The following is a 25,116-nucleotide window of genomic DNA, read 5'->3' on the forward strand; positions in this document are numbered from 1 at the left end:
TTTGGTAGCATGGGAATTCAGCTGACGAAGTTTGAGAGATGGCGTTCTGATTAGACCCTAGTTGGGTCTCTGTAGATCCTGTAGGATGCGTTAGGGACGCTAGAGATGTTGGATACTGCTGCTTTGACTGTTGAAGTCTGTATCTTTGATAGTGTAAGCATCAGACACACCGAATCCTGTCCAATATATTACTGTCTTGCCTGCCTCTTGCTGCTCTATACTTTACAATCGCTGGTCCATCAGTTCGGACCCCGCTGAGTGGAAAGGTTGGGATAGACATGCAGAGTTGCAGACGGAGCATTCTATTCTTAGAGTCTTGATGTTGCCCATCACTTACTGCTATTGGTCAACAAGGATAGACTATGCGGGTTAAGTGTGGATGCCGGCGCTTAATCGACGTCCCTCGCTGCCTGTCACATTTCTTGGAGGGGAGAGTCTAGAGTCTAGGGAGTCTAGAGAGTCAAGACCCATGACTGAAAAAGCCGTTCGCTTCCAATTCTGCATGGCCGGATCGAACAGCTGCATAAGAAGCATGTGCAAGGGGGTCATCGTGGGCTGATCTTGAGTTTGATAGTACATTGCTACTTACGGATGTCTTCTACGAATATTCCGATATCCTTGCATCCCAGAGTTCCATCTAGAGCACGGGACATAAACTATCCGAATATACGGACGGATACAGAAATCTTAATAACGCAAAAGACGGTCAACGGGTCCAATTCAACTACAACCCTCTTATATCGATGAGAAGGTATCGAATATAAATAGGTAAAGAGCTCCATATGGATACCAAAACAGGACTCTTTACTGGAATTCGTGTAACTCTACGGCTGACTAAGTTTGCGACGTTGCGCTAAACTCTCTATGACTGTCAGTCTGTCACTCAACAACCTCAAGGATCATGTCAGCCAAGCATTCTGTCTGTTTCAGATGAGATAAACCTGACTCCTTTGGTATTTAAGGGCATCGGTGTGTCTTCCGTGATTCCATATCATATGAGCACCTGTTGGTCTTGGGTCCGAGTTTTTGTCATACTGCCGAACAACCTTGGAACACCGCTGCAAAGAAATACCTCTGTTCTATTGATATCGTTTGAGAAATTCGGAGTCATGACCAGCTCTGTTGCTGTTTTCGGAAGAGTTTCTTCTGTGGTTGGTCTCAACCTCGTTGCTTGGTGACATACATGCGCTGCATGACCGTCATGACAGGCTATTTCCTTGAACTCAATTGAGACAAAGGTAATGCAGTATGTTAACACAACCCGCAGAAGGCTTTGCAAAGTTACTTACTGCTGCGCACCTCGAACCCTTGCTGGGGATAGCAATGAGGTGCAGACATTCAACGAACAATTGCTAAGTGTCAAAACAGGGTTGGTCGAAACCAGCTTGAGATTTTGCATACCCTATACTTGACGATAGATTCTAGTCTAGTAAATATTTTCCTGAGGCTGAAAAGATGCAAATTGAAAATGACGAGGCTGGTTTTTGCTCTGAAATGAGCCCCACCAGAAACTCGTCAAATGTGGGGGCACAAGGCTCGAGTAAAATTCTAGAGGCTTCTTCTCCAACGAACTCTCCTCTCTTTTCATCTCTTCATATTCTGCTCTGCTGTCTTCTCTTCTTCTATTTATTGCCAGTTCTTCAAACACATTTTTCTTGTTTCCTTTCAATCTCTTGTCTCTCTATACCCCTTTTACCAAACTGTAAGTCTACCGCAAACTTTCAACATTTGTCTCGTGCACCGTCGCATCTTGTATGATGAGATACCAGCTGGCACCAGTCATAGGGTGACTTGTACTCCCTCCATTGATGACCTATATGCTGTGGTCTAGAACCATATCTGATTCCAATCGCGACATTTTACTTTTTCACTCGTTCAAATCTTGTCCGATCAAAAGCTAACAGCTTCAAAGTCATCTAGTCACAACTCTACGACCGACTTCACAATGGTTCTTCACAACCCCAACAACTGGCACTGGGTCAACAAGGACGTCTCACCATGGGCCAGATCCTACCTCGACGAGGCTCTTACCAAGGTTCAGGCCGAAGATGGCGAGGTCAAGGCAAAGATTGATAAGATTCAGAGCATGGATGGTGATGTCGACGTCAGCCAACGTAAGGGCAAGGTGATTACCATCTTTGACGTCAAGCTGGTTCTCCAGTACTCTGGTAAGGAAAATGTGGTGACTTGAAGACTGCGGACTTGAATACTAACCTTCCAGGATCTGCTCCCGGTGAGGATGATGTTTCTGGCACTATTACCGTGCCTGAGATCGCCCACGACACGGAAGAAGACGAGTACGTGGTACGTAAAACCTCCCCTGCTCTTTCGCCTTCCGTGTTGCCGTAGAATAAATCCGCTAAGACCCCTCGTAGTTTGACGTAGACATCTTTGCCGAGTCCAAGGAGAAGCAGCCCGTGAAGGACCTTGTTCGATCAAAGATCGTGCCCCAGCTGCGACAAGAGTTCCAGAAGCTTGCCGGTGCCCTGATCACCGAGCATGGCAAGGACATCCAGCATGCCCCAGGCTCCAACCCTTCAAGCGGGTTCTCGACCCCCAAGGTCCACCCTCAGAGCTCTACCCCTAAGCCCGCCGCTACCACGAGCACCCAGTCCAAGACTGGCTCTGTTGTCAACACTACCACTGTGACCGATAACGAAGAGTTCCGAACCACTGCCGAGGAGCTGTACCAGACTTTCGTCGATCCCCAACGGATCGCTGCCTTCACACGATCCCCTCCCAAGGTCTTCGATGGTGCCAAGGTTGGCGGCAAGTTCGAACTGTTTGGCGGAAACGTCTCCGGCGAGTACCTCGAGCTTGAGGAGCCCAAGAAGATCACTCAAAGCTGGCGTTTGAACCAGTGGCCTGCTGGTCACTTCTCCAAGCTCCACATTGAGTTTGATCAGAACGACGTCGACCACGTTACCGTTATGCGAGTTAAGTGGGAGGGTGTTCCTATCGGCCAGGAGGACGTTACCAAGCGCAACTGGCTCGAGTACTACGTTAAGAGCATCAAGCAGACTTTCGGGTAAGTTACCAGTTGCATCTGCTGCATGATGGGCCACAGACACTGACACTTTCTAGCTTCGGCACCATTTTGTAAGCGTGAAGAGAGAAACTGGAGTCGTGGAGTTGGGTTGGGACCGGGGTACATACAGAATCAATGCGCTCTCTAGATGAGGGTAGTGACGGGGGTCATAGAGTCGCTGCCATGGTGGAGGAGGGCGAACGTCGTCTTGGGTGGTCTACGCAAGACCTAGGAGCGTGTGGTTACGATATCATGAGCGACGTAAAATGAAATAATGCATCAATGGATACGCCTTGTGGTTACATGATACTGTTGTGTGATGGTACTATGGAATATGGGGTTTGCATGGCAGCCTACCTTTGATTGAGAGCAGGCGGGCTGTCAGTACTTATCTCCCTCTCCCTTTCCCTCATTCCCATATCATCATCGTGTGTTATAATTCCGCGGTTTTCGCTGTCTTCTCCCTTGCTCGACTGTCTCTCTAATTCTTCTCCACGATCTTGCTTCAGCATTGCACCCGCTTCCTCTCTCTTCTGTGTATACAGCCGCAGTCTTCCCAAATCACGTTCGGCCACTTGATAACCTGAAGCCAAACCCGTTGCTTTGCCAGATAGAGATATGGCCTCCGTGTGAGCCAGATATATGTGTTGTCCCATCCACGAAGTCAGAGCTGGCGGACCAAGCCATACTCTGAACATTGCAACCAGAATAGCAATGCAGCCAAGGATAACAAAGACAACGGCGGCGGAAACGTAACATCCTACGTACTTGCCTACTCGATATCCAACGAAGAAATTATCACTTGACCCTGGAAACATATCCGAGTAAGGATCCCTTTCCTCCCCAAAGGGCCTTTCTTCGTCGAATAATAACTGTGTGTTCCCTGGACCCTCCTCATGACAGACCATGATCGCTCTGATGATTGCGCTTACAGCAGTGAGAAGCGTGGTGTCAGGGTCCTTGATGAGAAGCTCTAGCCATCCACTGAACTCGGGAGTTTTTCTCGTGACATTCATGAGCTCTCCTTCGATTGCCTCCTTTTCAATATGTGGCTTCCACCTTGTTTGTAGGAAGTTCATGAAACTGCCTTTATTGTTGAGAGCACGAATACTAACACCGTCGCCTCCCCCGCCTGCCATAGTTTTGCAGTCTAGGTTCTTCACAACCCTGGCGACTTGAACCACGGCCATGTCTATGTTGTACTGGGAGCGATTGACTACTGGCACTTCCCAGGTACCTGACGAATCTTCCGGCGCTTTTGCCCACTGGATTTGAAGTTCTGCAAATCCTGACATCCGATATTCGATTATCGCTTTTTGCGGAGGTTTGAAGATCGTGCTGTTAGATACCTCGATCCTCTGCCATTCCCCCTTATCCTCTGTCATGGTGAATTCGCCTTCAGGTGCCGAGCCGTTAGCTACCAATGCAAATTCTCGAGTAATTATGTTGCCAGATTCCCCATACTTGAAATAAGGACCTGAATATGAGACGCAGCTGGCATGGCCAGACATGATCAGCATGTTTGGAGGCAGATCAGTTCTCACACCAGATACAGAATTGTTGACGCGCTGATAGAAATGAGCAAACGAGCGGCTGTTATTGTAGAGTGGGAAATCAGTGATCCAAGGTGTCGTATCAGGCCATTCATAGTCGTCGTTGTATACCATAGACAGTCGATGACCTTTAAAGGAGATCGGCGTGTGCCGGCTGATGTTTTCTATGACTCTGACCGTTGGAGTAACGAATGCGAACTTGTAACCAATAGATGCAGCGATGCCCATGATAACGATTGTGTACTTCAGAGTAACGAAGACTGGAAACCCTCTGATGCCGTAGAGTACCGGTGCCCGGGGTTGGGAATTGAGATACCGGGTATAGTCGAGACCATTACCACGCTGAGCTTGTCGGCTGGACCAAGAGTCGAATATCTGCATATATGCCTCTGCAAAACCAAAAGACAACAAGCCGAAAGCGACACCAGTAATGGCGATCCAGGTTTGAATTCCCCATTCGCGACCAACTTTCATTGCAGCTTGGCCTTGAATTATCGACTTGTCGTAGTCGACAGGGATATAAGGCTCTCTCGGATCATCTGGTTGACGTGGTGTACTATAGTTTACAAGAGCATTGACGCCAACAAGAATGAGGATCAAACCGCCGATGAGAAGGGCTAATAGAGAGGCAGTACCGAGCATCTGGAGGCGTTTAGGCCGATCAGACTTGACAGGAGCCATAGTGAATCGATTTGCAGTTGCCAGTAAAGTTGACCATGAGGCTTGAAGATACGAAAAGAAGATGACCGAAGTATCTAATAAAGAGACAAAAACCCCAAGTGATGGTTTAGTCTGTTGCGCTCAAAATAGTCGAGCTTGAAATGTGAAGGTAGTCATGTTGGATGTTTAGGTGCAAAACAATCACAGTACCAAGAACCGGGGGATTTGTGAAACAGTTCAATAAGGGTATTTCCCTACAATGAAATTGTTGTGCTGTTATTGGTCGTTGACATCATTGAGCAGGATATCGATCAAGTCTCCTCTTGGCGATTGTATAGAAGCCAATGACATAGGTACCAGCCTGACAATAGGACAGGGGTTGTGATCCTTCAGGCTTTCCAGTCAGCCCGCAGATTCAGCCTGCCGACACATACTCAAAGCGGCTCAATGGCCCGCCTTCTAATCGGCGCTTCGAAATACAAGTTTTCATCGCCTGCGCCTTCTTTCGGCATTCGGCTCGTCTACCTTTTGTCCAAATCCATAGTTGGGCACAAATATGTCAACCAGGTTATCCCACAGTCCCATATCGTACAAATTCTCGACACTGCTCAAGTTCCAGACACGCTCCCATTGACCTTCTCCAGGAAGTTGAAGGTTCTCCGGCGGAGGTTGTCCATCCTGGGTTGTTACCATGATTTGCTGCACATCCACCGGCCAGCGCGCACAGTGAGGCTCAGCTCGTTCGTTCCTGTAGCGATCTGCGGTCATAGACCGGCGGAAAGCATAGCCGTCGCGCATATCTTCTTTCCATTCTGACCACTTCAGGGTCTCGTTGGTCGTAGTACCGCTGTAGACAAGATAGAGTGTGTAGAGGAGAAGTCCCCAGACGAGCGGAGACGTAAGAGCAGCAAGTAGCGATGAAGCTCCCATGTTGACATTGTCTTGAATGCCCCAGCCCCAACCAGCCAGATACTGATTGAAAGTCATATGGCTGGGTTTCCATATCGACCAACCAGGGCTGTATCTCTGCACTCGCACAGTAATAATTGACATCCCAAGGAAGCCACCATAGGTACACAGGAAAGCAGTGGAAAACAGCAACAACAGAAACCAGTGCTGGTTTCCATAGCCAACACACGAGTTGATGAAGACGCAATGATGGTCGGCTTTGGCGATGCAGCGCTTGCAAAGACTGCAATGCTTGGAGCGAGGAGGCTTCAGGAACTTGCAAGTTCGACAAACATGGCCTGGGTGAAATAGAGTATGGTCGTATGGATAGAGAGACATGTAGTATGCATGATTCTCAGGTGTGATATAGCCTGGGTCAGCAGAACATGCCAGATAGAGAAACAGGTAAGGGAGAAAGACCGTGATAGTGACGATGCATTTTGTGAAAGGTCCAATCTTTGGCCATGCCTGAGGGATAAACATGTATTCGCCCACCACCATGATGAGCAAGAAGAAGATCTAATAACGTTAATTCAGCGTGCCAATGCAGGGCTGGTATGACAACTTACCACAACAGTCCAGTGTCTATCATTCAACATATGGTTGCCAAAGCGGGACAAATAGCTCGAGACTCTTCCTCCAGTTATAATCTCATCAACTTTCATAATACTTCTCGGTATTTGAATCCATATTAGCCTGTGCAGTGCAGCTATAGGTGTTCGCCTACTCGAAATGTCAGCCTCCTGAATAAAAAGAAAAGACAGCTTTTGTTATACTGACCGAAGAGCAGGTATGCGTCCGAAAAAGGCCACAAAGACCATAAAAGAAATGAACAAAATCAAAAGAACGAGCTTCTTGAAGGGACTCATATTGCTGGCTTGCTTAGAATGATGAGTGTTGATAAAGGGAAGAGCCAGATTTGCCAGCTCAGTAAGATGCTTGGCAGGAGGATATCGTCAATATCGATAGTGAATCAAAGTACCATTTTGTCGCGAAAATTGATTAAAAATACATGGAAAGGAAAAGAAGATATGTATGAATTTATAAACAAGCAATGAATGTTAGATTATTGTCTGTAAGATCAGATATCACTGCCTACGGACAGGACAACTGGGATAGGACGGACATACCAGAACACGTGACTGCGCGATCTATCAACGTGAGAAAACATTCAAGCTTCTAATTGGCTACCTTAAACCCGCTGTGATGATGGCGACTTCTTTCGTTTTTGGAGGGGGATCTCCATGCTTTGATAATCATGAACTACTAACAACGAGCGGCGGTTTCGGAGATAAAAAAGTACAAAATAAACTTCTTTTCATAACATATTTATAGACATCCATTACCTAAACAGAGCCCTTCTTTTCCCCCCTGATATTCCTTGTTTTGGTTCAACTTATATAAACCATGGTTCTCCGCAAATTCGAGCTAGAGGGCAAGCTTGGAGAGGAAGCTCGCCTCATCGAGAGTGGCGTTCTCATCGATGAAAATCCTCTTGATGATACTCCCGAGTTTCATGAGTTTCTCATGGCCTGTCGACGTGGCGATTTGAGAAGATGCCAGGAACTTATTAGCGATGGTGTGAACATCAATGGCAAGGATCGATTCGATTATACGCCTCTCATTATTGTATGTGCCGAAGAGTCTCTGATCTCTAGACGAGGACTAACGTCATTAGGCCAGTCTATGTGGGCATTATGAACTTGTCCAATTGCTGTTAGAATCTGGTCAGTAGTCACCAAGAGACTGAGTTGAGCTTCTTATTGGATGTATCGAGTCCATTGAAACACTCTCACTTATATGTCGTTCAGAACCGAACGCCACTAATACGCTTATCAGGTGCACTCGCTGAAAGAAACACCTTCCAAGGAGAACGATGCATCTACAACGCTCTAAACGACCGCATTAGAAACCTCCTTCTCCAATATGATTTCTCAAAGTCTTCAGATCCTTACGTTTACTGGTCCACTCACATCTCAACTCTCCTCGGCCGCACAAGTCCCAAGACGACAGATATCACATTGTCCTCAGGATCTCGCTCTTTCGACCTACACAAGTTCATCCTTGTTGCACGATCCCCTTACTTTCGCTCCAAACTCGCTGCTGTTCCGGACACAACTACCTGGAAGCTTGCACACACCGTGCCTGTGCAGTCTTTCCTCGTCGTGCTGAGATATCTTTACTTGGGCGAAGTCCCTCGCGATATCGCACCTGCGGGTAGTGCAGACTCTGAAGAAGAGATTCTCAAGGGACTTGACAAAGTTAGCAAACAGCTTGAAGTCGAGTCTTTGTGGGAAGCTATTCTTGCAGGTGGAGATAGGAGACTTGCTCGCCAGCGATATCAAGCCGAAGTTGAGCGAGCAAGAGGACAATTCGAAAACTTCTTCAAGGACAATGTTTTGGGACATAAAATGGTCGTCGATACAGACCAGGTCAAGAACGTCAAATGGAAGTACGACAATTCTATGTTCGCCGACGTCATCCTCCGCGCCGACGAACCCATTGACATCGAGGACGAGAAGTCAGGTCAAACAACACCCACGAAAGATGCCCCTACCATACCCATTGGCCCAGCAGGGGACCAAGAATCCGTCGTCAAGCGCAAGTCTGTTCTGTACCCTGCTCACAAAGCCATGCTCATCCGCAGCGAATACTTTGAAAAGATGTTCTCTGGCGATTTTGTCGAGTCCCAGCGCGAGGACCATCTCCGAATAATCACTGTTGACTGTACACCTGCTGTTCTCGAGATCATCCTCACTTTCCTTTACACCGAAAATGCCGTCTGTCCCCTCGAGCACGCCCTTGATCTACTTTACGCCTCGGATATGCTCTTCCTCGATGGTCTTAAGAGCAAGGCCGCTCTAGCCATCAGCACCCTCGGCAGTGGAACCTCAAACGTGTTGGTGGACCGCACTCACGGCGAGGCGCAAAGAAATGGCGACGCTGGGGAGGAGGCAGAGCAGGTCGAAATGGAGCCCATCAACATCTACGACGTTATCCACGCAGCATGGGATCTTCGTGTCCAGCGTCTAGAAGAATTCGCAGCGCGGTATCTGGCATACCGCCTGGAGGATTACATAGACGAGGAAGACTTCCAGGCACTTATCGCCGAGTCTGCTCAACGTATCACTGTGCGAGAAGAGACGGATACTATCGAGTTGCTGGACGATATTCGATACTATCTGGGCGATAGATTCAGACTGCGCTTCGAAGATGCTGGCCTCGAGGAAATGATGGACGAGTCAGGAGAAATCATTGATACAGATTTGGCCGCTGCCATGGCCCAGCAGGCGGATCTATCAGTAGATGCAAAGAACGATGTTCCTGAACAGAGCCAGAATGGCGTACAGACGAATGGAAACGGAGAAGCCCAAGATGGAGAGGCTGTGCGGACGTTGGATGGAGCTGAAGCAGAGGATGAGTTTGCTTCAGACGCCATCAACTACCAGATCCTGCAGCGCAAGATCGATGCCATGCTCGACCGACTCAAACTTGACGCATAAAACGTTTGCTATAGATATGACGTTACAAAGACTTACGGCCTCTTGTTTAAACGCAGTATAAATGTCAACGCTAGATGAAATACAAGACACGCATGCATTACGAAGCTGCAAGATGAAATGGTGTTTATTGATCTTCTCCATACACAATACCAAACCGCTGTTTCCAAGGTGGAATATTGCGTGTGAACCGCTATGATAAGTCTAATCTTGCGCTTTACAACGCTGTAAAAGGTCTCGACTACTTCTCATCCTCCAAAATGGTGTAGGAATAGATGTGACAAAAGTCTTTGATTCGAAACACACTCACCTTGTGCATGTATAGTTGTTCCAAGGCATTTTGAAACCCAGTTAGTATTCGACGGTCTTGATCTGCTGTTGCAGCTTGGGTGGCAGCTGTTCCATCTTAGCGAGTCCCATGCGTACACAGTCACCCCAGAAGAACAGGGTACGGTCTTGGGCGTAGCTTAGATAATCGAACTCGTCGGGGCTCAGTAGGTCTTCTTCTTTAATAGACTCATCAAGACCTGGGATCTTGGCTTGGACAAGACCCCACGCAATCCAGTGAGCATGATTGGCGGGGCGCCATTGTCGAGTCTCCTCCAACAACTCTCGCACGCGTTGGTCTCGCTGTTCGTCGTTGGCTCGTTCCGCAGCGCTCCAACCTCCTGGAGGTACTCGCGCATCAAGCATGAACTCAACGATGGAGCTTGAGCTACTTGCGGCAGGGTTTCCAGGTGTCGCAAGTGGCGTCGACATGCCGCTTGAGGCGTTGCTATCAGCGGGAGCCAGGCGGGGTGTGGAGTTATTGCCTTGGAACCGGGGACGATGATCGACATAAGCCTTGATAAAACGACGTTGTTCATCAGGCGTGGGATATCTTCGCACGTCGCACGCCCAGGGCGTTGTAGCATCGTGGTAATTGTATGTCCACTCATTGAAATGATTGGCAAATTCAAGACCACGAGTGTTGGGTCCCGCATATTCAAAATCGATGACGATGAGCTGCTTATGTTTGTTGGCGGCCTGAAGAAGTGGTGATTTTTCATCATCAGGGCGAATACGAAGAATGTTTCCATATTGAGTCTGCGAGTATGTTAGTAAGATCTATGTAGGAAATGTCAGGAGAACTTACATCGCTATGCGCAAAGACAAGACTGTCTTTGACTTCTCTTTGGCCCCCCTTGTAAAAGCTGTTGAGATGGACGCGGTACTTGGTCATCATGTTTCTGAATTCGGGCCAAGCTGTTCCACACACATAACCCCGCGACTTCCAAGCATGAGCGACAGAATCCTGCTGACCTTGTTGGCCTTCAGCATCCTTCTCATACTCTTTGTCAAGGTAAGTAGCGATCCGCTCCACGTTCTCCAACCACTGGTCCCAACTTTTCCATGTCGCAGGACCGCCTTCTCTCTCATGAGGAAGCAGGTCAATACCATCATGAAGCTCCCGCATTCGCTTGGCAATCGAGCGAGACATGTCTGGATCTCGGAGGTCCATCGGAGTGAGTGTGATGGATTCAAAGTACTGTTCGAATCGGCCATTCTGGAAAGTACCAAGCAGTCGGGGCCCAATCTTCTTTCGTGCCAACCTCTGCAAAACTGAGAGCTCATTATCTCGGTCAATGAGGTGCTCGACCTGTGGTCCATAGATACGTAGGAGTACTTTTGTGGGCTTTCGCTTGCCATCGGATTCGTCAATTTCCTTTGGTGGTGTAACGACGTAGACAGCATTGGTCAAGGCACCGCTCAGCCTTTCAACAGAGATCTTATCACCACCACCTAGGGGAATGCGCCTCCAGCCCTTAAGCCTCAAGGTGTGGGCGATGCGGATAATCTCGTTCTTGAAGTTGAGCCAGCACTCCCTTTCTTTGTCGGCCCTGGTATCGGGATCATTGACGTCCTGGTCTTCAGCGTCTGCATTACCGCCACCATAGCTCATTGTCTTGGAATTGTCAAGCCAAACATCGCAGCTGGGCACAATGGCGTCACCATCGGCGTATTCAGTATCGGAAGAAGGGCCACGCAGAGACGATCGAGATGGAACCTTTCGCTGCTTTGGGCGGGTCATTTTAGGTGTCATGTGAGGCACCGAGTTAAGGCCCATGTGAGCTAGAGATTCTTGCAAGATGCGCTGAAGTCTGTCAAAAGAAATATCACTTGAGTCCGAGTCGATGGAATCAGAGCGGGGGCGCCCATTGCTGCTTTGTTCGGATCCTTGAACGGGAGCGGGCACAGGTGCTGGTGCAGATTCAGGCGCAGATTCAGGCGCAGATTCTCCAGTGCTCTTTCCCTGAGTCTCCTTGTTAGGCGACTTGGACTTGCGACGGCGACCCGTCTTCTTCGATTTCCTGGCATGTGCTTTGGCCCGCTCATGTTCCAACCAATCTCCCACTTGTGCCAGTAATTTCTCGCTGTAATACTGTCGGCGGTGTCCGTGATGGTGATGCGAGGAAGGGTTCGAGGTCGGAGCAGGCTCGTCGGGTGCGCGACTAGTGGAAGGACTGTCGCTGAAGGAGGACCTCGAGGAGCTATTGGGGAGCTGGGAAGGTAGAGGTTTGCCGCTCAACCGTCGTCGGAGGTTGGTAGGAAACTGCTTTGTATACTGGGACTCATCCTCCAGGGTTTGAATCTCAGACTCGGGTTCCGCGATCTGTACTGCTGCGCTTTGTTAGCTCCAGATCCTCTTTGAAGCTTTTGGTAACCATGCGGCATCGCAATATGCTAAGTACAGATTTTAAGTTCAAAACCATTGAATTGGAAGGATTGGGGTCTTAGCAGCAGGGATGGAAGAATCATCATGACCAACGACCGTTTCCACAGTCTCGCAGGTCTGTTATAATATTCTAATCCTGTATGTGCCCTGCCTGTCCTGATCTCATCTGTCACATGCTTGGATGAAATTGAGTTATTGTGCAGGCCCCATCGCAGATGCCTTATACTGAACACTATTCAAGGCACAACTGTTTAAAGAAGGATATTTGTAAAACTCACCTTTAAGAGAGCCGCTTGGGGGTAGGGGACGTTCGATATCGTCGTCACTCTTGAGAGCTGAACGTAACGGCGGTGGTTGAGGCTGCTGCTGAGCAGACGAGCCGTTTGTCGTGGGGCTCGGCTCTGCAGACATGGTGGGGTTCTTAGCTTTGAGGCGAAGTCGTTGTTCAATATCAGTTGCCGTATACAAGATTCTGAATTGGTAGGCAATATTCGAAGAAGATGTTGACGAGAATGAATCGCGGTGAGGAAGAAGGTCAAGAGGAAGAGAAAGAGAGATTGGTCGAGAACTGAGGCGTCGCTGCAGATGCAAGGAAGCTGGCCGTCGATTGTTCCCCTCCCGAGCGAAAGAAAAGAGTGGACCAAGGGTCACTGGCTCGCTTGTAATTGTGGCTGAAGGTGCAGACCAAAGGCACAGGGCATAAGGGGAGGGAGTGTGCTTAGTAGAATCGGGGACTTTGGGGTGTGTGTGTGGTAGAAATCACTTATTCGTATTGGCTGGTTTGTGAGGTTATGCGTTTGATTGAAGTCTAAAATGACATGGCTATTGCTGTATCACAGACACTGATAGGGAAGTCATGAGCAAGTACGAGAGAAGAAAGAAGATATGAAAAGAAGCTAAGAGATAAAAGCGACTTGCCTTTTAATCATAGATGGAAGGACGCCAGGCTCACAAAGAGGAAAAAGCCACATGATCTCAACTGCAGAAGCAACCTAACTAAGAGATCTGTCGTCCTTACCTAAATCAACGTCACAGGCATCGCCATCAGTGCCCAGCGCCCACTGTACGGATACTATGCTGTAGATCAAAGCAGCCAAGAGTTTAGGGGCTGGGATAAGCCATTCCACGTCATATCGTTCACAGCAAAACTTAAAGACCGGATTGTTACATAGCAATTGATTTTTGCTCTGGAGTTTATTACCCAAAAACCGTCACCAAAGAAAACAAGAAACAAGGGTAGGCGAGAAAAAAAGACATCCAGATCCAAAAAAAAGTACAGAGTCCAGACCGAGCCCTTTCCAGGGTGACGTAGCGTCGGGTGGCTAGTGACGCTATACCCTTTTAGGACTCCTTCGGTAGCACTTTGGGTAGTGTCTCACATGCCACAACCTCCACTAAGAAAGATAGCGTCTACAACTCCTACATGGATGCTCCGCTTCACCGCCAAGAAATGGAACAGCTCCAGGGTCCTCTGATGCCGACGAGAAGGGTCCTTTGCTGTGCTTCTGCACTTTTTGTTCTCGACTCACTCGTCGGCTCGTATCTCGGATCACATCCTGCCGGCCCCGAAGGCTTCTTACCTATTGACCCGCTCTCGGGCATCCAAGCCGTTAAGAGGGGCTATTCTCGGCATAATGTCAAGTGACCACCTCGGAAGAGGGCCATCTGCGATATTGTTCTTGGTTTGAGAGCTGGTCCAGCCTAGCCAGGCTATATGCAAACTAGTCTATGAAGCATCTAGTGATGCGATTCAGTCGATATCTACAAAGACTTGATGGGCAGTATCACAAGTTGTCAAAAACAGCTCGAGTTGATCTGAACTATATCAACTACAATCAAATGACTACATATTGAGAAAACCTCATCACAAGCTACTGTACATTGCAGATTACATCCCTAATCAAATACGTTCCTACTTCCTCACCTTCCATACCTTACATGTTACTAACCTTCAGCTCTTTCAACTATCATCAAAGATGCCTTTCTTCATCTTTCTACTTTGTGTCCGCCCGACTTGGCTAGCTTTTCCTGCTCTAATATTATGGTAAGAAGTTCTGTTTCCAACCACTCCTTGGAACTCGATGAACATGGTTCGTCTCGCAGAGCCCTCTCAACGATATCCGACCAGATGTCATCTAAATCGCCCAATTCGGTGTATGTCATCAACTTACTAAACTTCCGCCACGTTTCGACGACACTCAATGCCTCTTCCCGCGAGATTTTGAACCACTCTTTGTGCCTTTTCTCGCACTTCTTGGATCGACACCACGCGTATTCCTGTTCTGTGTGTAGAGTAAGATGAATCAACTGTTCCATTTTTTGGACCGCACATGGCATCTCGGCCTCGAATTCGAGATTGAGTTCTTCGTGGCCGCATGTTTTTATCCATTCCCGAAGTCTCTGCTCAGCCGACTCCTGTGAATATCCGATTTTGATATGACCCGGTGCTGATGGATCAGTAAAGCCATAAACCCACCCAGGGCTTCGTCCAACTCGCTTAGGTCCAACTTCTACTGGCTTTGCCATATATTCAAGGACATCGCGGATAGGTTGCTTCTTCAGTGCGAACTTCATAGGCTGATAAGGAGAACGGGCAGTGGTTTCTTCATCCGATTTAGCATCCAGGCTCTGGGCATCAGAGCTGCTTTCATCGTCAGATTCGCCCTCTTCGTCAGGTTCGCTTTCTTCGTCAAAATCACCCTCCTCATCAAAATCATCAAAATCACTCTCTTCATCAGAATCGTACTCTTCCTCAGGATCGTACTCTCCGTCAGAGACAAGGTCAACAAGATTCAGTTTTCGCCTCATGTCTCTTGTGAGGCTGTCAACGTCCGCCCCACGCGTTGGGCTCACGTTTTGCCGTTTTCTGTCCGAGCCCCTGAAAGAACATCGTCGAGATTCAAACTCCGTTGTGCTAGCAAGTGAACATGGAGTTGAGGCAGCCGAGAGCGGAGTGAAAATGTCGTCAGGGTCTGGAGAGGCAACCGATTCAGGTGAAAGGATAAACTTATCGTCACCACCGTATGGACCTGATAGTGACTTGGAAGATTCTTCCCCTCTTCTTTTGCCACCGGATGTCGAGCGCCGGCTTCTTACAGGAGTCTGAAAGAGTTCTCGCTCATCCCTAGGTTTCTCCCTGACTAACCTCGGTCTCTGGCGCTTGTCCTGCCTGCGTGTGCTGGACACATCGTCTTCGTCTGTCTGGTCACTGCTTTCCTGGCTGGAATCGCGTGTGTCTTGATTGGAGGCTCGCTTGCTCTTTGAAGTGCCTGCATTGGCGTTCTTTGATTGCCATTCTTCAAATTTGGAGGACAGCGAGTCTATCAACTGTTCCTGGTTGTTCTTGTCGACCTTTCCATCTCGCCTGAACCTTTCTGCATGCCCCTTGGGAGCGCGGTAACAAACTAGCTTGGAGGCCAGCTCTGTAATGGCCCTTTCAACTGATTGGGATACGATTGGGTCTTTATTGGAAAACTCGTGACGAGACAAGGTCTGCATGAGAGTATTGATGCGTGGTCTACGTGTGCCGGGCACAGCTTCAGAACAACGTTTCCCGTTTCCGGCTTCAGTAAAGCAATACCTGGGGCCAGATTCGGGAAGACCAAACGCCTCGTAGAGGCTGCTCAAGGCTTCGGCTGAATTGTGGTTGGGGGTCATTTCGAATAATGATTATTGGGGGTCAAAGAGAATGAGAAGGTTGCCTTGACCTGAGAAGATTGAGTGACAATGCAGAGTTGGGAGATTTATGGGTTAAGAAATCTAGGGAGGAGGCGGGAGATTCCTAGATACCCTTCCAGGTGCGGAATATTTGCGAACCACCTGCCTACTCGCAAAGGAGTTGACCCATAACCTTATCCTTACAGCTGCAGGTCAGATTTCCAAGACATTCTGAAGCTCATCCCAGTCGAGATTATCCCAACCATCGCCAAAGTGAGGGTTTAACCTACTGCATCAGTGGTTGTCTTCATATTGGACGACCAAAGACTATTTAATATTGGACGCATCGCAGTAGTTAAGCATAAAACCCAACTACAATGTTAGATCGCCTATATTTATTCACATTATGCGTCTTAACAGTTCGTGAGTAACTCAATCGCCTACTCGATATCGAGTCTGAAACCAAATGGGAGGCTGATGTTGGTTACAAGGTTGCTGCAGGAGTATGCTAGCGCCAACAACATCTGCAGCAAAAGGTGAATTACCTATGTCGGTATGTCCGGTGGGGAAGCTCTTCAACATGGATACAACCCCTGGCAAATGCAACAAAAGTTCATAGAACATCAGCTCATTTCTGCGCCAGGAGCCAAGGCTGAAGAATGGTCTTGTCTTGCAGGTCTGCCTGGTGGTTCAACATCGACAGAATAACTATAGGTAGATATATAGATAGTAACAAAGAATCAAACGCGACTATTGCTTGAGATAGCCTGCTATTCAGACACGCTCATCACAACTTCGCCTCGGCAGCCTCCAGCTCACTGGGATACTTGGCTCCCGCTTCTAAACCACCATTCTGCACACTCTCATCCAGCGGCGGCAGCTTAACGTAACCCTTCGTGTGTGATAAGGCAGACAAGACCCACTCCCTATCAGCCTTGATACCTTCGTTGTTGAGCGCCCAGACGACAGCATCAACCACATCGTCTACGATGACGGCTGGCTTGTACCGGGGCTCCTTCTCCGTTGATGTCTGTCTCCAAACGCCTGTTCGTACGAGAATAGGCACCCACTCGGTTCCGTCCTCTGCCTTAAACTCGCTAGCTCCCCGGATATCACTTTCCGGGTTGTCGCCGATCATGTAGACGCGGCGCAGCGGATGGCACTTTGATATGTCATGTTCTGTGCTTTGACCACGGGTACAAGCCATATCGTGGTAGTATTGCAGCAGTCTCTCATGGGCATATTTGTAAGTGAGGTTGAAAGGTTTGCCAAGAGCGCTGTACTCAAGTTCCTTTCCGTTGGTAGTCGTGGACCATACTCCCTTCAGAGCTTCCATGAAAGCGCCTGTACCAAATCGGTTCACGGGGTAGTTCGTCTTCCACAGCATGTCAAGGTTGGAGATCCATAGTCCAGGCTGACCATCTTGCTGCCACCCATTGTTAGGGAGGCTCTCGTTGCCGTTCAAGTTGGAAACAGTGCCAAGGTAGCCTTGGTGAGAAATCAACAGGTCATGGATGAGCTGGATATCGACAGACCAGTCTCTTGGGTCGTTCCAGATGAAGATATGGTCAATCTTCAGGGCATTTGCAGGGACGTTTGTCGTATAAGGATCTTTGAGCAGAGGAATTCGCTTGCCGTCAGGTAATGGTGTGGGCTTGCCATTAATCTCACCCTCAATATGCTCAAAGGGAAACACGTCCTTGCACTCAGCAAGAATGTCTGCTGGCGTGACGACACGCTTGAAGCCATAGCTAATAGAGATAGTCAGCACATGTACGGAAGTCATAGCGGGGTAGTCCTTACTCCAGGGCGATCTGTCGAGCTTTCTCAGGATGAGAACCTGTGATCAGAACAGTGCCGTTCTTCTTTATATCATCACTCCAACCACTCATCGGTGTGTGCGAAAGAATCATTCTTCCACTGATAGCATCCTCATGCTTGGGAATCTGGAGCCTCTCTTGCAGGGTATCTTCCTTCTTATTTTCGGGAACGCAACCACCGTTTGTCAAGAAGACGTATCTGACGCCATTGCTTCTGAGCATCTTGATAACTTTCTCAGCTCCATCCACCCTGTTGCGGCCCTGATATAAGACGCCATCGATACTTGAACAGGTCAGTGATATGTTTTTTTGAATCGAATTATGAGTATCATGTGTTGATAAGAATAAATATGAAGGCTTCATTGACTTACTCAAACGCAAAGGCGAACTCGGAGAATATCTTCCGTGCCAGGTCGGTTGGTTCTTCAAACTGATTCGGGTTGACACCCAATGAGCCCTTTGGTTTCGAAAGCGCGACATGAGATGTATGGAACGTCCTTTGAGATAGAGATGAAGCTCTCAAGACTGTCGCCGCCATAGGCGCGATGTACCGAGGCTGCATCAACCGACGTGCAGCGAATTGGCATTGGCCGACCACACCGAAGCGTTGCATGATTAAGTACCGAGCGCCAAGAAGAAGAGTCGCGTGGGTGAGTATTTCTAACAAATTGGACTTTTTGTATGTATCGTCAAATAAGACAAAGAGCTTGAAAGTGGCTGGTTCTTCCAAGTTAAGTTGTTTGTTACCGACTATCTACTTGTTAGAGTCATGGTTGATAAGAGCGCTCGTCGGTAAAACCCGCCCCATTAATATGTACGAGCCGAGCATTGATCAGCTCAACGAAGCAATATGTAGCTTTGAAAATCACTCCTCTTTATATGTTGATATATAAAACTATGGCTCCGGATTGTTCATTCTGTTTTATGTATGTAATTTACAATTGATTGAGTGGTTACTACATCACAGTATGCGTCTATGAGTCAATGATTTTGGTGGTACAATATCTTTACAAAACCCGCAATATCTTGTCATCGTACAATCCACACCAGTTTTTAATGACATCCTAAATAGCCAACAGTTTATTTCTTGTCATTCCAGTCCTTGATGTGGTCAAGGATAATGGCAGAAGCTTGCTGGGGCGAATGTTGTCTGCCCAATGCCTCCACAAAGTCGCCATCTGGGTCCATGAGGTAGAAGTAGATGCTGTGATCCACCAAGTAGTCCTGTCCAGGCTTGACGTTCTGCGGCGTGCTGAAGTAGACGCGGTACTTCTTGCAGAGATCCTTAATTTGATCGTAGGTGCCGGTCAGACCGATAAACTTGTCGTGAAATTCGCTCAGGTATGACTTAAGAGCCTTGGGGGTATCGCGGGCAGGATCACAGGTGATGAAGATGGGGAGAAGTGCGTCGGGAGCCTTCTTTTCGACCATATCCAACATATCCGCCATCTTATCAAGCTCCTCGGGGCAGATATCTGGACATCGAGTGAAGCCAAAGTAAACCTGGTAAAATGTCAGACATCAACTTCATCATGTGGTATAGCAATGTTCGCTTCTTCCAACGTACCAGAGAGTGCTTGCCCTTCATCATCTCGCTTGTGAAAGGCTTTCCATTCTGATCTACCAGCTCAAAGGTTCCTCCAACCTTTGGTCTTCCAACACCCTTGGCCGCCTCGGCTATTCTCTTACGCTGCATGCGCTCTTTCTCGAATTCGAAATACCAGACCAACAAGCCGCAAGTAGCGACGAACATAATTCCGGCCTTCCAAGAAAACGGCTGTTGCGCATTTGTCAGCTTTTTGCTCACTCATCCCATATCGCAAATTCATATTATTCTCGTGGTCCGTACCCCATTGCTGTATCGGCTCTTGGCCTGCTCGATCGTCTTGTATGCCTTCGTTCGGCGCTGAGTAATAGGCTGTCTGGACTGGACCGGCGCTCGTGGGAGGGTTGGCCGAAGCTGCTTGGGCTGAGCAGCGCTGCTAGAGAAACAGCGTTGACATTGTCGCGTTGAGAGAGATGAAAATACACCTCTAAAGGCTTTTGATGTCGCGACCGGGTTCGACATGGTGAATTGCTTCAATGGGGAAGTCGATTGAAGCTCATGCAAAAGCTATCAACTACGTAAACTTACATCTTCCGATTGTCACAAGTTCCAGAAATACATGGTCCGGGCTTTTACCGGGGTGGCTTGTGCTGTGCTTAGTCATTTGTTCCAACTGTACCTACCTAATTCGCAACCTTCTTCCAGCGGCAGTGGCAGTGGCTACAACTTACACCAAAGTTCAACACCTCGTTTGGCGGATAGTCTTGACAAACTGTTCTTAATAGGGATACTGCTTCAACAACTGCTTATCAGCTTTATGATATAATCACATACGTGTCAAGTGACCTATTATTGAATTAAATCCTGTGATTGAACCTGGTTTGGCAATTATACGCGCCTACGCCTCACAATGGAACAATCAGACTTAGGACAACGCGAGAATTCTCGCTCTGAACCTTTTGACAATGACACAAAAAACGATACAATAGCACAACCCCTACCATATGCTCAAAATTCTTCCTCCAAATCTCCTCCACCTCCTTCAACCTCTACCGAACAACCAACCAACATGGCCGCCCAAACAGCAGCAAGAAAGAAAGGCACTGCATCTACTATTAAGAAATCGTCGAAGCGTTTTAACAATACCGGCGGACCTAGAGCGGCAAAAAAGGCCAAATCTGTGCAGTCAGGATCAACTTCAGGGGAGGCCCCCGAATCAGCAGGATCCGAATTAGAGGAGTCTGACCATGGACCGTATTGCATCTGCCGTGGTGCAGACGATCACCGATGGATGATATTCTGCGAAAGCTGCGAAGATTGGTACCATGGAGAATGTATCAACTTGAACAAAGAGATCGGCGAATCTTTGATCGAAAGGTTCATTTGCCCACTCTGCACGACTGAGAACCACAAAACAATTTACAAAAAGACATGCTCGCTGAGCGGCTGCCGAAAACCTGCACGGCTGACTGATGAAGAGCCGAGTGTCTTCTGTTCCGTCGAACATGCGCAAACCTGGTGGGAACGCATGGTTGCCAAACTGCCTAAGGGAAAGGGAAAGGGAGTCACCAACGACCAGCTCACTCAGGAGGAATTTATGGCACTTTTGCAAAGTGGCTCTTCAGGCTTCGACCAGAACGGCAATTGGCGATTGGTCAAGGAGCCATTCTCGGGAGAAGACACGAAGGCGGCCGATACATGTGGAGAGGGTAAGTCGTTGTGTTTTCAATATCCATTGCATGAAACTAACGACTATATCAGGGGGCGAAAACAATGACGACGCACTGCATCTTTCTGATGAGGAGAAGGAGTTTCTGAAAAATGCGGCTGCAGCACGGTTCCAGTTGGCAGAAGAGACCGTTCTATGCCACAAAATGCTGACCCTCCTGGACTACGCTCATGAGCGTCGCCAGGCAGCTATCAGTGCAGGCCGGTTCAAAGAAGATATTTGCGGCTACGATCAACGTCTCGATACCGTCAGTGCCCGGGACCCTTTCGACGCTTTCGCAAAGTCACCAGAGGGTGAGGCCATCTTCAAAGCGGGTCGATTTGACGACCCCCTAGGAGAAGGTGACGAGGTGCGCGGCATGTGCGATCGCAAACGCTGCAAGATCCACAGCGGATGGTATAAGATGCTCTCGTCGGGCCTGAAGCATCACATCCGCGAAATGGCGACCCAGGCAGATGAGGTTGGAGAAGAGGAGAAGGTAATGCGCCAGGCCGCAAAGGAACGCTGGAGTAGAAAGCAATCGGAGAACAACTGGGTCGAAGTACTAGACATCTGATACATGATGTTTTGGCGTTGCTGGCGTATATACGGAATAATTTTTGCTGGGTTACAGTCGCTCTTGAGTCACTGCGGCAGACAGTTTCAATGGGCTTTGTAGGCCTGCTGCATGAGGGAGTCATGATAGCTTACTCCATGTTCCCATGGGACTGATCCTGCTACTCCTGGGCTGCAATTGATAATGTATAATTACCATGGTTCTAAATACCAACAGAGACGTGCCTATTGCTATTTCGCTTGTGATTCATCCAATGAAACGGGTTAGGAAGACTTGTTGCAGCAGTAACATAGAGGCTTCATCCATATACGCTTCATGCCCAAAACATGGAGGAGTTTGAGACTGCGTGTTGTCGTTTTGAGAATCGCCTCTTAATTTAGACCAATATTTGCTATGAGTTACCCAGTGGAATATTATGCGCTAGTATAAACAATTACAAGCAATTAATACAAGTTCGACTCACAAAGTACAACAATTCGGTCATGATCCATTTTAAGTAAAGAGCTGGGCTGCAATGAGCGCCACCACCCCGCAGTCAGGAAAAAAATCCTCGTCCCGTCAACCAAAAAAAAGGTCGAAAAAAACATTCGCCTGCTTATCAAGCAAGCTTCGACTGACAAACTACAGAAAATACATCTTATCTAGCGTGCCATTCTAGATAACCTAGTTTTGTCACCTTTTCCAAACGTTCAATATTTCCCTTTTGCTCAAACAACACATCATATTGAAGCTCGTTACCAAATTACCCCGCCATCATGTCGTCCTCTAACCCCCGCGATCAAAAAGAGCCTGTCGACGAACCGCTCGAGGAGGACATGCTCGCTGTCGATGATGCCGCCGAGGAGATCGCCGACGATGAGGACCTTGCTATGGATTCCGATAACGAGGAGATCCTGCTCCAGAACGACTCTATCGGCTACTTCGACGAACCTAAGGACTCTCTTTTCACCATTGCTCAACATCCTCAGCACCCCTCCATCATTGCCGTCGGTGGTTCAGCCGGTCAAGAGGATGACGCTCCTGGTGCAGGATGGGTCTTCAACACCGCCTCTGTTCAGTCGCGACCTCCGCTGCCTGCTAGTTTCTCGAGCGATCCCGCCGCAGACGCCCTTAAGAGCACCCAACTCAACTCTCTATTCAGCCTCGACGGCCACACAGACTCAGTGAACACACTCGCCTGGACTCTTCCCCGAGGAGAGGTCCTCGTTAGTGGTGGTCTTGACGGAAGGTTGCGCGCTTGGAAGGCGACCATCTCGAACGATGCGCTCAAGATGGATTTCCTTGGCGAGGCGCAGGAAGTGCCTGAGGTGAACTGGCTTGCACCTTGCCCCTCTACCACAAACCCCAACACTGTCGCCCTTGGTGCTTCTGACGGCTCCGTTTGGGTATACACAGTTGATCCTACAGACCAGGCCAACCCTCTTCAGATTGTCCAATCATACTTCCTTCACACTGGTAGCTGTACTGCTGGTGCTTGGACACCTGACGGTCTCTTGCTGGCGACTATCTCCGAGGATGGTAGCTTGTACGTCTGGGATGTCTGGGGTGAGGCTACAGCCAAGAATCTTGTCGGCGACAATGGTATGACTGCTGTCGCTCTGACTGCCGAGGATCAGCGTTTCCAGGTTGAGGGAGGTCTTTACTCTCTTGCCATCGACCCCAAGGGCGCTTTTGTCGCCGTTGGTGGTGCCACTGGTGCCATCAAGATTGTGTCGCTTCCACGACTCGCCCCCAGCGGACCCCAGCCTCAGGCTCGCGCTCGTGCTGCTGGAGGCAAGGCTACTGCCCAGTCAACTTCGACCGCTGGTGGCCAGATCCTCGCCGCCCTGCACACACAATCTGAGAGCATTGAGTCGCTTGCTCTTGTCAGTACTCCCAACACACCACCATCCACTCTCCTCGCCGCTGGTTCTGTCGACGGTTCCATTGTTGTCTACGACGCCACCCGTCGCTTTGCTGTCCGCCGACACATCTCCGGTGCCCACGAGGATCACGCCATCGTCAAGCTCGAATTCATCCCTAACTCATGGCAACTCACCAGTTGCGGCATGGACGGTGTTGTGCGTCGCTGGGATCTTCGAGGTGCTGGCGCTACAAACCCCAACGCGACTGCCACAGCTGCCGAGGCCGGTCTCCAGAAGGAATGGAAGGGCCACCGTGGTGATGGTGAGGGTGGTGGTGTCTTGGGCTTTGTCCAGGGCCAGACAGGCGAGAGGATTGTCACAGCTGGTGACGACGGTGTGGCCTTGATCTTCGAGGCTTAAGTTTCTTTAGTCAAGTGTTCTGGGAAATGGTATATAGAAAAGGAAAAGCGTTATGCGGAAGTCATGTTCTGCAATTTGATGATTACGAAATGAATAGATTCGCAGGGATGATACCCTGGATATTGACAACCATAATCGTGTGCCACAACTTGTGAACGGCAGTCATTTCGAATTGAATTGAATTTGACGTACTGGAATTATCAATTGGTAAGATATGTTATTCATACCTAAGTTCAGTCTATGAACACTGTTGTCAATTAATCAAGGACGGATATTTTGTCAGTAAGAAAGGACTTCAACTATCAACTTGCTTCGCAACTGTCACAAGAACTCCTACCTATGACCATCATTTTTTGGGGGTTCGTAGATGTACTACCTCGGGGAAACCAGTCAAGTCGCTCATTTTTTATGAAAAGCTATGTCATTGCTCCCAAATTGCATGTTTCATGAGGATGACATAGTGAGGTGAGGTTATCGATAAGAGCTGGGAAAGCCAGACCCATTAATCACAGCATTTGATTGGCTCTACGCTTTCTAGTCATGAACCGCGCTTGTTCAAAATTCTTTGGCCCATGACAGCAATTCGAGATAGCATCATACCTCGATCTACCAAGCTCACGACCACCCTTGCCCCTCTACCGAACTCTTTCTTCCTTACTTAATACATAAACAAAATGTTCGGAGGATGTACGTTTGTTCTTAAGCTCGATACTGAATAATAAACTGACCCTCGCAGTCGCCCCCCCTCAGCAGTCCCAAGAGGAGATCCGCGCCCTCGAGGCCGATGCTGCCTTCACAGTCCAGGGTGCTATCACCACCGCTGTTCTCCTGTACCTCTGTGCGCCCGGCCGCTTTCTCTTTCCTTTGTAAAGCAGTGCTAACAAGGCCACAGCTCCCTTCGCTATCGACCTTGTCGGCAAGATCTTCTAGACTATGATCAGGCCGCAAGTAACTGTCCGCGGAGCTGTTTCCGCAGCGATAATGGCATTATGATCCTTACCAAACTGTGGACGATGGTGTTACCACCGCGCCATGTACAATACAACCGGTTTAGATGGAACAAACGGGAGACTCATGATTAATCTGTACCAATATTTATTCCAAGACGCGGAAAAAGCCGCGCAATAACATCACTCGGC

General features: G+C 48.6%; 10 protein-coding genes across 10 annotated transcripts; 5 read left to right on the forward strand and 5 right to left on the reverse strand.

Moving 5' to 3' along the window:
- The first annotated feature begins 1,805 nt into the window (after window positions 1-1,805).
- B0J16DRAFT_33272 (activator of Hsp90 ATPase) lies at window positions 1,806-3,242 on the forward strand. The gene is made up of 4 exons (XM_046126743.1): window positions 1,806-2,168; window positions 2,222-2,304; window positions 2,376-3,028; window positions 3,085-3,242. The coding sequence occupies exons 1-4, from the start codon at window positions 1,946-1,948 to the stop codon at window positions 3,101-3,103; spliced, it is 978 nt and encodes a 325-aa protein (XP_045989689.1). The 5' UTR covers window positions 1,806-1,945; the 3' UTR covers window positions 3,104-3,242.
- A 139-nt stretch (window positions 3,243-3,381) lies between these two features.
- On the reverse strand, window positions 3,382-7,274 carry B0J16DRAFT_297464 (uncharacterized protein; the record flags this gene model as incomplete). The annotated part of the gene is made up of 5 exons (XM_046124461.1): window positions 6,970-7,274; window positions 6,759-6,912; window positions 6,480-6,708; window positions 5,767-6,407; window positions 3,382-5,247 (listed from the first exon to the last, which is right to left on the reverse strand). The coding sequence occupies exons 1-5, from the start codon at window positions 7,056-7,058 to the stop codon at window positions 3,382-3,384; spliced, it is 2,979 nt and encodes a 992-aa protein (XP_045989690.1). The 5' UTR covers window positions 7,059-7,274.
- Window positions 7,275-7,456: 182 nt separating this feature from the next.
- On the forward strand, window positions 7,457-9,797 carry B0J16DRAFT_297469 (uncharacterized protein). The gene is made up of 3 exons (XM_046124462.1): window positions 7,457-7,818; window positions 7,868-7,916; window positions 8,029-9,797. The coding sequence occupies exons 1-3, from the start codon at window positions 7,597-7,599 to the stop codon at window positions 9,690-9,692; spliced, it is 1,935 nt and encodes a 644-aa protein (XP_045989691.1). The 5' UTR covers window positions 7,457-7,596; the 3' UTR covers window positions 9,693-9,797.
- Window positions 9,798-13,272, reverse strand: B0J16DRAFT_329709 (kinase-like domain-containing protein). The gene is made up of 3 exons (XM_046126351.1): window positions 12,684-13,272; window positions 10,825-12,350; window positions 9,798-10,775 (listed from the first exon to the last, which is right to left on the reverse strand). The coding sequence occupies exons 1-3, from the start codon at window positions 12,814-12,816 to the stop codon at window positions 10,041-10,043; spliced, it is 2,394 nt and encodes a 797-aa protein (XP_045989692.1). The 5' UTR covers window positions 12,817-13,272; the 3' UTR covers window positions 9,798-10,040.
- Window positions 13,273-14,220: 948 nt separating this feature from the next.
- Window positions 14,221-16,278, reverse strand: B0J16DRAFT_33346 (uncharacterized protein). The gene has a single exon (XM_046126832.1). It carries the CDS (start codon window positions 16,060-16,062, stop codon window positions 14,392-14,394), a length of 1,671 nt encoding a protein of 556 aa, XP_045989693.1. The 5' UTR covers window positions 16,063-16,278; the 3' UTR covers window positions 14,221-14,391.
- A 444-nt stretch (window positions 16,279-16,722) lies between these two features.
- Window positions 16,723-18,643, reverse strand: B0J16DRAFT_279678 (HAD-like domain-containing protein). The gene is made up of 3 exons (XM_046123872.1): window positions 18,254-18,643; window positions 17,866-18,165; window positions 16,723-17,813 (listed from the first exon to the last, which is right to left on the reverse strand). Exons 1-3 carry the CDS (start codon window positions 18,493-18,495, stop codon window positions 16,850-16,852), a joined length of 1,506 nt encoding a protein of 501 aa, XP_045989694.1. The 5' UTR covers window positions 18,496-18,643; the 3' UTR covers window positions 16,723-16,849.
- A 107-nt stretch (window positions 18,644-18,750) lies between these two features.
- B0J16DRAFT_329715 (SCO1/SenC-domain-containing protein) lies at window positions 18,751-20,068 on the reverse strand. Its single transcript, XM_046126352.1, has 3 exons — window positions 19,732-20,068; window positions 19,450-19,659; window positions 18,751-19,385 (listed from the first exon to the last, which is right to left on the reverse strand). Exons 1-3 carry the CDS (start codon window positions 19,948-19,950, stop codon window positions 18,963-18,965), a joined length of 852 nt encoding a protein of 283 aa, XP_045989695.1. The 5' UTR covers window positions 19,951-20,068; the 3' UTR covers window positions 18,751-18,962.
- B0J16DRAFT_329717 (uncharacterized protein) lies at window positions 20,069-21,940 on the forward strand. Its single transcript, XM_046126353.1, has 2 exons — window positions 20,069-21,137; window positions 21,190-21,940. Exons 1-2 carry the CDS (start codon window positions 20,339-20,341, stop codon window positions 21,711-21,713), a joined length of 1,323 nt encoding a protein of 440 aa, XP_045989696.1. The 5' UTR covers window positions 20,069-20,338; the 3' UTR covers window positions 21,714-21,940.
- Window positions 21,941-22,197: 257 nt separating this feature from the next.
- On the forward strand, window positions 22,198-24,109 carry B0J16DRAFT_329718 (WD40-repeat-containing domain protein). Its single transcript, XM_046126354.1, has one exon. It carries the CDS (start codon window positions 22,469-22,471, stop codon window positions 23,975-23,977), a length of 1,509 nt encoding a protein of 502 aa, XP_045989697.1. The 5' UTR covers window positions 22,198-22,468; the 3' UTR covers window positions 23,978-24,109.
- A 542-nt stretch (window positions 24,110-24,651) lies between these two features.
- B0J16DRAFT_378500 (mitochondrial outer membrane translocase complex, subunit Tom5) lies at window positions 24,652-24,907 on the forward strand (the record flags this gene model as incomplete). The annotated part of the gene is made up of 3 exons (XM_046130925.1): window positions 24,652-24,664; window positions 24,714-24,815; window positions 24,870-24,907. The coding sequence occupies 3 exons, from the start codon at window positions 24,652-24,654 to the stop codon at window positions 24,905-24,907; spliced, it is 153 nt and encodes a 50-aa protein (XP_045989698.1).
- Window positions 24,908-25,116: the final 209 nt, after the last annotated feature.

This window comes from Fusarium flagelliforme (genome assembly GCF_020744385.1).
Source record: "Fusarium flagelliforme strain FIESC 12 MPI-CAGE-AA-0113 chromosome Unknown B0J16scaffold_1, whole genome shotgun sequence".
Classification (NCBI taxonomy): Eukaryota; Fungi; Ascomycota; class Sordariomycetes; order Hypocreales; family Nectriaceae; genus Fusarium; species Fusarium flagelliforme.